The 13,168-nt window shown below is 39.1% G+C and overlaps 1 protein-coding gene across 1 annotated transcript; it reads right to left on the bottom strand.

The window, feature by feature from the left end:
* Positions 1 to 2,313: 2,313 nt before the first annotated feature.
* On the bottom strand, positions 2,314 to 11,355 carry LOC102227017 (atypical kinase COQ8B, mitochondrial-like). Its single transcript, XM_023350779.1, has 16 exons — positions 11,274 to 11,355; positions 10,528 to 10,709; positions 10,269 to 10,419; positions 8,870 to 9,057; positions 8,487 to 8,553; positions 7,892 to 7,966; positions 7,497 to 7,616; positions 7,328 to 7,413; positions 7,102 to 7,242; positions 6,944 to 7,025; positions 5,902 to 5,995; positions 5,613 to 5,754; positions 5,006 to 5,113; positions 4,836 to 4,901; positions 4,562 to 4,648; positions 2,314 to 3,633 (listed from the first exon to the last, which is right to left on the bottom strand). Coding segments are annotated over exons 1-16 (1,896 nt in total). The 5' UTR covers positions 11,275 to 11,355; the 3' UTR covers positions 2,314 to 3,327.
* Positions 11,356 to 13,168: the final 1,813 nt, after the last annotated feature.

Below are 13,168 nucleotides of genomic sequence, written 5' to 3'. Positions count from 1 at the left end.
CACCGTGTTCCAAATTATTATGCAAATTGGATTCAAGTGTCATAAAGATTACATTTTTGTTGTGCTATTAAATTTATATATGGCATTGTGTGTCAGGGCTCTTTAAATCACAATAATTAATTTCAGAGAGCTGGGTTGATTAGTTTGTCTGGTGAGCTCAATTAAAGGAAATCTTCTTAAGAAGGATGTTACACATTATTAAGCTGGCCACAGGTTTCAAGCAATATGGGAAAAAGAAAGAATCTCTCTACTGAAGAAAATCATCAGACAGTGTAGTGCCGTATGAGAAGGCATGAAAACATTAGATATTTAACAAAAACTGAAGCATTATTGTACTGTGAAGAGATTTGTGGCTGATTCAGAACAAAGATGGCTTTGTACAGATAAAGGCATAATGAGGAAGGTTTCTGTTAGACAAATTCATTGGATTAAGAGAGCAGCTGTTAAAATGCCCTGACAAAGCAGCAAACAGTTATTTGAAGCTGCTGGTGCCTCTGGAACCTCAAGGTGGAGGATCCTCCAGAGGCTTGAGGTGCATGAACCTACTGTTCGGCCCCCAACCAGAGCTCACAAGTAGAAAGGTCGCAGTGGGCCCAGCTGTACATAAAGATTAATTTTCAAACAGACTTGTTCACTGATGACTGCTGTGCAACCCTGGATGGTCCAGATGGACGCAGTAGTGGATTGGTGGTGGACGGCCACCACGTCCCAACATGGCTGTGACGTCAGCAAGGAGCCGTTTTTTGGGCCGAAATCATGGGGAGAGAGCTGGTCGGCCCCTTCAGAGTCCCTGAAAGTGTGACAATGACCTCAGCAAAGTATATAGACTTTCTGACTGATCACTTTCTTTCATGGTTCAAAAAAAATATTCTGACATCCTGCAAAGATATTCAAGCAGAAACTATCCACAAACTCACAAGTTCAATGGATGCAAGAATTCTGCAGGTGATGTCAAAGAAGGGGCCCTATGTTACCATGCAACTCGGTCTGTTAAGATGTTTTTGATTGAAATAGCTTTTGATTTTAGTACATCTGATCACTTAATGCTGCACATTCAAAGAATGACCGTTTGCAGTTCTTTATAATCCATAAAATGTTTAGAAAATCTGCTGTGCATAATAATTTGGAACAGTGCATTTTGAGTTTTTTATTTTTGAAAAAAAAATACTGTTCTCATGGGGAGCTTTGTTCAGTAAAATGTGATTTATACTGTAATAGTTCATGACTTGAAAATTATACTGACCATCATTTGCATTGACCATTTAAGAAAACCTGAAAAAATATCACTTGCATAATAATTTGCAACACGGTGTATGTGGCAACATTGTAAATTTAATGGTTAAAAGATAATTCATGAAATCCAACTAATCTGTCAAATTAACTGATTTGACAACATTTAAATGCCAATTATGAAGAATATTTGTTTTGTCCTCAGGGCTGGTAAAAAAGTGTAATGTTGCTGCCTTGCAGCAAGAAGCTCCTGGGTTTGAATCCACGTCTGAAATGTTTCTGCACACAGTTTGGAAGTTTTCCCTGTAAATAGACTGGTTCTCTCTGGGTCATCCTGCTTCCTCTCAAAGTTCAAAAACATGATTCGGATAATTGATCTTTCCGTATCCCCCTTCCTCCCTAGATATGTACAAGTGAGACAGCCTACTCAGTTATACCAGTTCTATCATGAGGAATGGGCCAGAAGTTCTGCAAGCTATAATGAGAACCTTGTGAAAGAAAACCCAAAATGTTTGATCCAAATCAAATGATACCAAATATTGAAGTAATGCATTTAAACCTTTACATTTGAAGACATTAACAAATACATTTCTGACCTATTCTTTAATTATTGTGGCAGTTAGCAAATACAAATATATGACTGACAATCATGACTAACATAAAACAAGAGTTTTGGTCTGATTTAACTTCAGACAGAAGAAAAAAGGTTTCTTTTCATTCAGTGTAAACTTCTGGTTTGAACTGTAAGCAGTTTCCCAGACATCAGACAGCTAAGATGTCTGATTCTTTTGCAACAGCTGCCTCACAGTGCTGAAGCTTCGCTTGCTAGCATGATGGACTTTAGCATCAGCATTGATTTTTTTGTTTTTTGGCATGTCTAGACTGGATGGGTTGTTACTGACATCTGGTGATAATTTTGTCTCGATTGCACTTAAAATATATTTATTTAGCACTTTTCTGATGAGTTCAATCCTTATTTTACCCACAGCTTACATATGTAGTACATAATACCTAACTAGCACAAGATTCCTCACAGATCTAAGGTCTGGTTTCCAATACAAATCAAACACACCAATAACATGCTCAAGTCCTCCTTTTTTTAATAGTTTCTAATGGCCTGGTTGGACAGTAAACTGGCAAAATCACCTTGGGGGAGGGGCTGTGGAGTTAGCTTCCCTGAATATAGACCCATCAATGCCTCCATTATCTCAAGGCTTAAGTATCTAAGCCTGTAATTATGCTTGCATGTCGATGCAAGACAATTGCAGGAAACCGTGAGGTCAAATATGGCCTCCAGTTAGTGACGTTTCCACAGATGGGTTCTTAAAGCTGAAATGGAAAGATCAATCTGTGATCAAGAAAAACCTCGACTTTCAGCCCTTTAAGGTCAACAACAAAAAAAGGCAACCCTTAAATAGACGCCTCAATAAGTCTTGCATTTTAGTTATACAAAAAGAAAGCACACAAGGAAATAACGTATTTTCCAGACACAATGTTGCTAATGTGTTTAAAATAAGCACATTGGAGTTTTATGGCAAGTAGACTTTATAATGAAAGACCATTATTCTGCAGGGTTCCATTAGGCCGTCTAATTCCTCTGATAATCTGCTCATCCAGTCTGGCGGGCATCACATTTAGGTGAAAGCTTTGTTCACAGACTCATTCTCCAACAAAGGAAAGCCTTTGGCAGCATCAGATATCCTCTGCAGGCACTTTTATTTGGAGGGCAGACATTTTCCTTTCAGGAATATGACTGGCCTTGCTGTCAAGAGATTTTAAGTTGGATTCTTTTTGTTTTAAATCATGGCAAACACTTGAGAAGATGTGCTTGTTGTGTTAAATAAAATTAAAAACTGTTTCACTAGTAAAATGAATAATTTGCTTAATTTTTTTACAGTAATTCAAAAGACTATTATGACATTTTTACATTATTATCTATAGAGGAGCTCAGTTGCGCCTCAGATGGCTCATGTTGCATCTTCACAATGCTGAAGATCCAGATGACAGAGTTCAGTCCAGAATCTCCACCTCAGGCTTAATCTTTTAGTACAGCAATCCCTGCTTATTTAGGGCAGGAACAATCGTCCCTCAGCTTGTCTAGGCGCTGGCTGGTGCCATCCTCTCAGCCTGCCTCCTCTGCATGTAGGCGTTGTACACGTCCAGGAACATGTCCCTGCAGGGTATGTTGGCTTTCAGTTTGGAGCAGATCAGGAAGGAGCCGGCCATTTTGCGGTGGAGAGAGTAAGTCTCCTCGGGGGGAGGAGTGAGGCGATGGCGCAGCATGATGGGGACGAGGTTCTGGATGCGCTGCGTGGTGCTCTGTGTGCTGAAGTCAAAGGGCTCGGTGGACGCAAAGGCTTCGCCAAGGATCATCACGGCCTCAACGTGGGCATCCTTAAAGGCCTGAAGGCAAATAAGAACCCACATTAAAGTTGCCTCTTCTTCATTCCCTGATCTATGGTGCCTTGCAAAAGCTTTAAAGCCTGTTGAACTTTTTCACATTTGCCACCATACAGTCACAAACCTCAATGCAATTTACTGAATTTTAAGTGCAAGACCAACAACAAAAAAGGACATCTTGAAGTGAGGTGCAAGGACAGCCGCAAGTCTTTTGCACTGATTCTACGTTTTTGTAGTTCTGAAGAAAATCTTTGCAAGTTAGTTTAACCTCAGTCAGAATGGATTGACAGCATGTGTGAACACCAGTTTTCAAGTTTGCCACAAATCCTTAAGATCTCTGTTTACTTTGCCTTAAACTGAACTCTAGTCCGTTTGCCTAGAAAGTTTGGTTCATTTGAGGAGGTGTGAATGTGTAATCTTACTCTGATGTGGACCAAAAACAGAGAACTTTGGTCTGTTTACAAACCTAGGTCTTGGTTTGGTTGAAGTGAACTCTGGTGCGGTTTGAATGTATATGCGAATGCCAAGTGGACCGGATATCATTCCAAAAGCAGGAACCAGACTACAGTGCATGCATTCTGGGTAAATACAACCAAAACAAAAGTGAGTCTAGAGAAAAAATGGATTGTTTTTCTGTTGTTGTTTTTTACCAGCGACAAAAGAGAAATCCTACAACAGCTAAAATCTGATACCACTTCATTTTTGTAGTGGTATATTTCCACCACAGCGGATTTAATATTGAGTTCAATTTTGGTCTAAACTGTTCTGATCAGAAACACATTGGTGAAGGCAGTTGGAAAAGAGGATGGGAGGTAGGAAATGACATCAAGGACAGAAAGGAAATAACAACGGGCAGATTAGGCAGAAGGAAACACTACATTAAAAATAAATGAGCAAAGCAGAAGCAGCAGATTTAATTTAAATAGCCCACCTTGGTCTCAAAGCCTGTTAGGAACTTCAGGTCTTTGGATTTGGACAGGACGGTGTCCTGATCACCAACAGAAGCTGCATAAACCACCTGGACACATGACGTAAGAGCCCAGACAAAACCGTCATGTAGCTGCAGAAACTGCATTAGTGCCATTAGCAGTTGCAAAATGTCTACATGGATGAGTTTCCTTGGTAGTCAGATCCTCAGTGTTCAATTATTCAGAGAAAATCTTCCTTCATAAATCATGTATTGAGATTCACAACAGTCAGCATACCTGGATGTAGTCATCTGTGAAAGTTTCTGGGTAGCCTCTGCAAGCTCCAAAGTCTAAGAGGACAACCTGCAGACAAGGATCAGGGTTAGGATTTGTGCTGAATATCAGAGGAAGACGAGTTTAAAAGGTTCCATTGTGTTAAACGCGTTCTTCAAATGTAGATTCCTCACCTTGTTGGTTTCAGAGTTGTAAAAGAAGTTGGCCCAGTTTGGATCAGTCTGCATGAACCTGAACTCAAACAGCTCCCTCAGACATAAGTGTAGGATGTTGTAACAGATCTGCAAAGGAAACAAGACAATGATTTTATTCCTATATGCATCTGATGGTCATGTCATAAAGCTTTGCAACAAAGTGGATCACCCTTGGAAAAAAAATTTATTTATATAAACAAAACAACAGTATTTAGCTTTTCTTTTTCTTAAACCCTGTGCCAAGTTTTACTGAAGAAACAAACCCAACATTACTCACTGCTTTTCTAACCACCAGCAAAGTTTTTAATGTCAATTTAAAACATGGATCATATTCATAAAGTGTAGAGGTTTTGATTCCAGAGCTTTCATGTGTGTGTGGATAATGAAGGTCTTTGCTTTCCACTTATGCGAGGTTACCTCAGTGATCAGATGACAAGATATTCAGATTACTTTTGTTTATATGCAAGATGCAGATATAGAGAAGCTTGTGATCACTGCACACTTGCAAAAACTATTTTTGCAAATAAATATACAAATTCTCAACTCAAACACCTAAAATACATGTGTTTCTGGGGTAAAACTGTACCTGGTTCCTTGTTTCTTGATCCAGGTCAATGCAGCGATCCAGAGGAACTCCTTGTACCAGCTCCATGGATATCACCCTGCGTGAGGATAACTCATCGATTACCTCTGGGACCTGGAAATATGGGTCACCCTCCAGCAGTGACCTGCAGGCCAGACGTGTGTTGTCCAATAACAGGAAAAATAAAAAAATAATAAAAAAATTTAACCGGTAGCAAAAAGTGGTTTTAAATTGACATGATGCAAGTCAGTGCACTGACAAACTGCCTTGTGGCTAAGGCTAATAAAGTTACCTGAACTTCTTGGCGCTCTCTGCTTCCCTCTTATAGTTGCACTCCCACCCCAGCTCCCTCTGGAGAACCTCCAAGCTGCTGTCAGCAAACAGACCTGTGGACAAATGGAGCAAAACTCAGCATGTAAAAACAACCAAAGCATAACCATTAACTTCATTGTTGAACGTGGCGTTTCAGATGATGTGCGTGGGAAAAAACAAGGAGTTGACTCAGTAAGACTTTGTGCGGAAGATTTTGTCTTTGACCTTCATCGACACCTGATGCCACAATAATGCTTCAGGATAGACAACATTTCTAAAAGAAACTTGTATATTATTAATTAAAGCATAAATAGCCACCTGGAAAATGATCCTAACATTTGGTTTCCTGCATCTCCTGCAGTTTGATTCCTTCCATTTGCATTTTTTGGTTCTATTTAACAAAAATTTTAAAGTAGATAAAATCCAAAAGAACAATAGATAGTGTGGAACTAGACCGCTGGTACAACTATAGCACCACCTCATGGTCAATTGCAGTGATGATACTGAATGAAAGAAAAAGATTAAAATTGAAATAATGTTTCACGTAATCAGCTAAATTAAATTAGCTAATATAACTTCTGGACATAAAACTAAACAGCATTAACTCAAGTTTACATCACATCCTCTGGTACACTTGAAGTATCGTTACAGGTAAAACAATAAATAAATAAAATGCAACCATTTTAAAATTCCTTTGCATTTGGTTACTGTATTAGTTTTGCATTTCCCTTTAGTTGATCAAATAAAGCCAACAGAAGGAAGCTGCTCTATGAAGCTTTTCTTCACATAGTGTGATGCTCTGTGTTCTTACACAGCGTGTGCTGCTCACCACTCTGAATCTGCAGCTTTAGTCTCGTTATTGATATTTCGGGTGCAAGAAGGAACTTTTTTTTCTGATTCTTCTCATACATACTTCGCAAACCGATAACATTTTAAGTATTTTTTTGATGTTTATTCAGAAATGCTATGATAAGAAAATGCTGCAGTGATAAAGAGTGGTAAGATATTATTTACAGCATTACCTTCTGGCAGAACCACACTCATCTTCAGTACTGACATCAGGTTGTCTATGTCACTTTGGATGCTCTCTGCTACTCCAGGGTACTGGGATGGAAATGAGAATAAAAAGATTAAAAATAAGACAAACATTGAGGGAAAGATGGTATGAACTGTTTTATACCTGAATCTTCATGGCAATCTCTCTTCCATCCTTCAACACCCCATGATGCACCTGTCCGATAGAAGCCGCGGCAAAAGGTTTATCCTCAAACGATGAGAGCTTCTCCCTCCATCCTGGCCCGAACTCCTCCTCCAGGACTTTCTACTCAGACAGAAACACACACTTTTCTGTGTTTCATTCGATTCAGTCAGTCACTTTGCATCTGTCACGGACAGATCGTGCTTACAGTCATCTGCCATGTGGGCATGAAGTCTGCGCTCTGTCGGACTCTCTCAAAGATCTTCTGCAGCTGAGGGTTGATGAAGGAGTTGTCTGAGAAAAAGGAAAACATGTCAAGGCTGGAAAACAACTCTGACTGTGAACAGATTTTCACATGAAGCCGTGATAGTGAGTACCTTGTATGCTGAGCATCTGGCCTATTTTCAGAGCTGCTCCTCGAACCTTACACAGCGTGTTGACGATTCTTTCAGCGTTGGCCTCCGACAGGAAGGGCGAGTCCATAAGGGCATTCATCTCTGAAAACACCACATAAAAACAGACAAACATGTTAGAAAATGCATACTGAGAACATGTGATACTCAATATTTACAGATTATTTCTAAAAAGAAATTTGAGCAAGCTGCGATTCCCACAGAGCTCAACTCCTAAACCTTTCAAAGGCTTGTTATAATGCTTGATCCAAAGCTAGCCCAACTTCTCAGAGTCCCAACAGCTTTCCATTAATCTGTTGAGTTTGTGAAATATCTCACTACAGCGAGAACACTAAACAGAGAAGTGAGAATGTCTTCACCTCCTTTTTGTTTTCCTCCTAGCGACTGCTTGGCCACCTCTGCGATGGCACCGATGCCCAGTCCAACAGCCAGACCTGCAGCAGACACACAGAAATATTTAATGCTGAGGTTACTGTCGGAAGAGTTCAAGCATTTTTCAAATGTTCTTTCTAAAATTCTGGCAATAAGGTTTGTTAGCATTTGGTTACCATTGCCAGCATTAGTAGCACTTTCGACTATAAGAATATACAATATATAGCAATACACTGTACATACTTGCAAGTGACATGATTAATAATTTTAGTGTTACATTAAAATTGGTGGTTTTAATGTCACAAAATAGCAGAAGCATCAAGGAGTATGACTACATTTGGAAGACACTAAAGAAATCTGATGTTATTTACATTTTAAAGGGAATATATTATGTAATTTTGACTTCTGAGTTTTATGTCATAGCATTTGATTTATAACATTTGGTTGTGCTATAAAATGGCACTGTGCCTGGAAAAAATATAATACTGCCCTTGTTAACCAGAATTTTAACTTTGTAATGAATATTCAGTAAGAAAAAAAAATCTGTCTATGAGCCAAAACAGAACAGCACGATATTCTCACCACCAAAATTAACGAGCCGGCTGATTCTTGTGGAGGGAACCTTCCTCTCCTTGGCTCGCTCACTCAGCTGAAGAAGGTGAAAAAAAACTGTTATCACAAGTAATTCATAGCAGTGTGAGTAAAGGAAAAAATGTGACTGAGGAGGTTTAAGAAATACAAGCAGAGTTCTGACTTTGCTTGCATTTCATCTAATACAGCACCACTCTGCTCCAATTGACACATCAGTACTTCCACATTACAAATTAAATGTACTAAAACACCATGAGGTATTCATCTCCACACCTCATTTTAAATACAAACGAGCTCAGATCAAGATTTTTCTGTATACACAGTAAATATCGCATAATGTGCAGTGATATACAGTGGAGCCATTTCAAACCAACCTTCTGTCTGACTGGTTTTGCCTGGCCCTGTTTTGCCTCTCTGGCTTTCTTTATGTCCTCAGGCGTGAGCTTGGCCACTGCCGTGTCGTGGACAGATCTCGTCTGGCAGTAGAAGTGCCGATGGCTGTGGACGGTGTGCAGGAAGCGAGAGTTCTGTCCTGGCCAGCCCGCTCCACCTGGAGCTGTGCCTGGATCAGAAAGAGTTCCAAGAATAAGAGGAAACAGGAATGTTCTACAACATAAAGACATGAAGGTGATGACTTCAATCACTCTGCTGGTTTAGACCTGCAGAGTAAACCTGTGTTTTGGTTGTGTAGAACAGAGACTGAAAGAGGGACACTGGTGCCGTATTGACCAAGAAGGAATACTCTGAACTAAACGTTGATGCTTGTTCTTCCGTAACATGACATTTAAAGGCTGATAGAGACAAGCAACAGAGAGTTTATGTTTATTGAGTATTTGATGTCAGCAATATGTTTCAAAACTTTTGCACCACAAAAACAAAGTTTGGGTAAAACATTGAGACAACGACATCCTGGAAACATGAGCGTAAAACCACTGGAGAGGTAGAGTTTCAGCAAGAACGCTCACTACCAGTCTAAAGAAATAAGGTTTTGGTAATTAAATGCAAACATTACTCTTTGTAGAGCAGACAAAGCTAAAAATTTGTGCTGGGACTTGCTTAAACTTTTTGAATCGAGTTAATTACAGAACCAGTAATTCATCACATTTTAATTGAAAACTATATATTGACAACATAAGTAACATTTTCAATTCAAAAACCCTTTTTGTTCATGCCATTATACCCATTCAGCTTTCAAGTGTTTCAGGAATTCTTGATCATTCATGTAAAAATACTTCTTTAGAAATGTAGACTATCAAACCTGGCATTAGCACTAGGGACATCTGTGCTAGCTACAACCATTAAAATATATGTAAAAATGTACATAAGGTAAATTTTTATCAAACCATTGAAAAGTGTAAACTGGTCCATTCCTATTCTGAAGTGAGAAAATAACATTCAAAGAAATTTTGTTTAAAATCACAGCCAGTGGAAATAAGTCAATGTATTCTGAAATATATCTAAAACATCGTGAGAGCTGTGAAAAGGAAAGTTGCCCTGTGATTTGTTGACTTCCAGAGTCAAATCTCCACTAAGGAGGAGAGGGTCAGTCAGTTTGTATTTAATGGATAACAGGGAGACGATTTATTTGGTACCCTGTTGTTCAGTTATAATAAAAACATAACTTTATGCGCTTTGAAAGATATTCAGACCAAGTTCAAAGATTTCTCGGTTTCTGCCTGAGTTTTCTCTGTTTCTTTTAAATATGAGGTTTAAATGGCTTCCAGGCATTTTATTTTAGATTCCCTTGGTGCCGCAAGTTTGGGATGTTAATACCTGTGTGCATCCCTGAAGTCGGTCCTACTCCTTCTTGGCTTTGCTCTGCAGTTCCAGGGGGAAACTCGGATCCCACCCCCCATTTGGCTACTTCATCTGGGTCCATATTCTCCCAGCCTTCTGCATCCGGAAACACATCTTCCTTTATAGACTATGGTGCACACACACAAACATAACAGAAAGCATTTAGAAAAAGATAGGAGCAGTCGAGTGAAACCTTTGCTGTGCCCCACAGTCACAGACAGCTTATTACACTCACCTCATTGGTGCTGCCCATAAAAGTGGCCAGCAGGCCTTCAGCCACATCCTGAGCAGCTTTGACTCCTGCACCCACAGATGAGTTGCAGGCCATTAATCTGAGCTGCTCTCCCTGGGTGGTGACTAAAGCAGAACCCACTTTACCGGCCCCACGCAGCACCTGCAGGACCTCTGACAGCATCACTTCAGACACACAGAAGGGAACAAATGAAACAGGGTGGTCTGAAATGGCCAAACAAATCAGCCACAGTTCTCCAGCAAGCTGAAACTACACAGGAAGGACAATAAAGTTGTGAATACATTTTCACAATACAATATAAAATAAATAAATTATAAATAAATAAATTACTATATATAGTGTATATATTATATACTATATATATATATATATATATAGTACAACGGTATTGTTATGAGTACAATATCTTATTCACAACAGCTTGAATTTGGATTATTGAATTTGGATGTTTAACCTTGGATTTGTCTGGGTAGAAAAGTTACCAGACATGCGCCAGAAACGCGTGTTATCTCATATCAGTGCGGAAAAAAATATTCTCAAAATCATAGCAAGCATTTAGAAACATGACAACAAGCTCTGTGTTTAGCTGCTGGATGTACTCAAGTCAACATACGGAGTTGCAGCTGAAAGGTGCTAAAAACGACAAGCTAGCGACTGCAAACTTAAACCCACGGTTCTAAAGTCTGAAAGAACAAACCGGCCTGGGTTAAACCCTAGCCAGGACTTACTTTTATTGAATAAAATCGTCTTCCAGTGTTTGTTCAACGGTTGCCCTCTCAGTAGCTCTTTATGATCAGTTTTACAACGGCACACAACACCCGGAAGTTAAAGCTCAACAGATTGAACTAACGTCCAATGATAGATGTAGATGGGCGGGGTTTTGATTGCAAAACGACGGGAATGTTCTTCTGACCAACCGCGGCACTAAATAGCGGATGACGAAACTGCAACTGGAATAAATTGACCAATCGTGTTTAACCAAAGGCGGGTCAAAGCGGAAAAAAACCTCCAATGAGGGTTAAGAGGTGTTCCCATGGAGGTGGGTTACTAAATACACGTGCTACGAGGTTCAGTTACCAAACTTATGGTTATTTTTCTCAAGGTTCCTGATGTAAGCATAACGTTTGCCATTCTTTTTTATTTGCAATGGTAATAAAACATTTTTAGACACTTTTTTGCAGTAAATTGAAAAGACTAGTTTTTTTGTGGATTAGCATGTTAACAACTATCATGCCTACAGCTGTATGAATATAAACATGTGTCACACTTAAACATCATGTCAAGTATAAGCTGCATTCCAATATTATTTCAAAACTGCAATTTCCTTGTATAAAATGTATAGCATGGACTGTGAACGTTGGAAATTGATGTCAAAGATGCTCTCCATGGAAACTGACTGAGCTTGGGCAATATTGAAAAGAAAATGGACAAATGATTCAATGTTTAGATGCATACATCTCTAAATTACTTGCAGCTATACCTAGTTTTAAAAAAGCATTGGCTCAGTGGGGCTGAAATGCACACCACACTTTTCAGAATGTATTTGTAAAACTATGTCGTTTGTCACGTTAAATCTCAATAAAATACATTGAGCTTGATAAAATATGACAAAATGTCAAAGAATCTGAATAGTTTTGCAAGGCATTGGAAATTGTAAAATTCTGTTTGCAGCATGGAATGGCATACAATGAAAGCACATAATAAGGTGGTATGTGGCCCTCTGCTGGACAGACATTAAGACTTTGGATTCTGTCTGTACTGCTGAAAGACTGGACTTCAGCTTAAAGCAGGAGCTGGCGTCAAAATGTTTCGGGGGGAAATTTAGTGAAACATTAATGACGCTTGCTGCTAGTTTGACTGTTGTGGGACACAATGTGTGAAGAAGTGAAACAGGAGAAACTTGGCTCTACAATGTTAGGTTCAGTGCCAGTAGGAAATAAAGGAGACGCATCATGTTTCAACTCAGTGAAGGAACAGGTTGGAAAAGGCAAATGATAAAGAAAAAAATTCATATTACTTTTCAGAAAAACAAATACAGTGCATCTAAGTCAGGACCAGGATAAATCATTTTAAAGCTTTTTCCACCTTTGACGTAGCACATACCCTGTTCAATTCAGCTGAAAAACAGATACGTTTGGGATGAGGTAATTTAAAATAAAAAAGGTGAAATATGGGCTATAATAAAGTGTAGGTAATAATCAATAATTGCAGTAAATTGAGGGCCAATAGTGAAGAAACAGAATGTTTTTATTTCAAAATTGATGAAGAAAGGACATAAACTAATTAAGGAAAGTACCAGGAGGCCCAAGATCACAGCAACACTGAAGGAGCTGCAGGAATTTCTGCCCAATGGTGGCTGTGTTCAACATGACATCATTCTCCTGTATTCTTCAAATGTCTTAACTAAGCAGTAAAACATCCAGCACTGGCTAAAATCTCCCAGAACCTAGTGAGGTAATGCTATACAGTCTCATGTAGTCATAATTTAATTTCTTGCACCATAACTCTAAAAGGCTTTTCTTGGCAGAGTAGCAGCTGTACTGAGTATCACAAAAAATTACTGTGAAACATGGTAGTGGCAGCATCATGTAGTGACGTAGGTACATCAGAAGGAACATTATTT

The sequence above is a fragment of the Xiphophorus maculatus genome, chromosome 18 (assembly GCF_002775205.1).
Source record: "Xiphophorus maculatus strain JP 163 A chromosome 18, X_maculatus-5.0-male, whole genome shotgun sequence".
Lineage (NCBI taxonomy): Eukaryota > Metazoa > Chordata > Actinopteri > Cyprinodontiformes > Poeciliidae > Xiphophorus > Xiphophorus maculatus.
Note: the sequence above shows the minus strand (reverse complement) of the source record. Positions and strands in the feature narration are given on the sequence as shown.

What these genes read in the sequence shown, in the direction of transcription:
- LOC102227017 (XM_023350779.1), bottom strand. An exon ending in AGGAGGAAAACAAAAAGGAG is followed by an intron (nt 7,617 to 7,891) that starts GTGAAGACATTC and finishes TGGTGTTTTCAG; the next exon opens with AGATGAATGCCCTTATGGAC. An exon ending in ATCAAGAAACAAGGAACCAG is followed by an intron (nt 5,114 to 5,612) that starts GTACAGTTTTAC and finishes TTTCCTTTGCAG; the next exon opens with ATCTGTTACAACATCCTACA.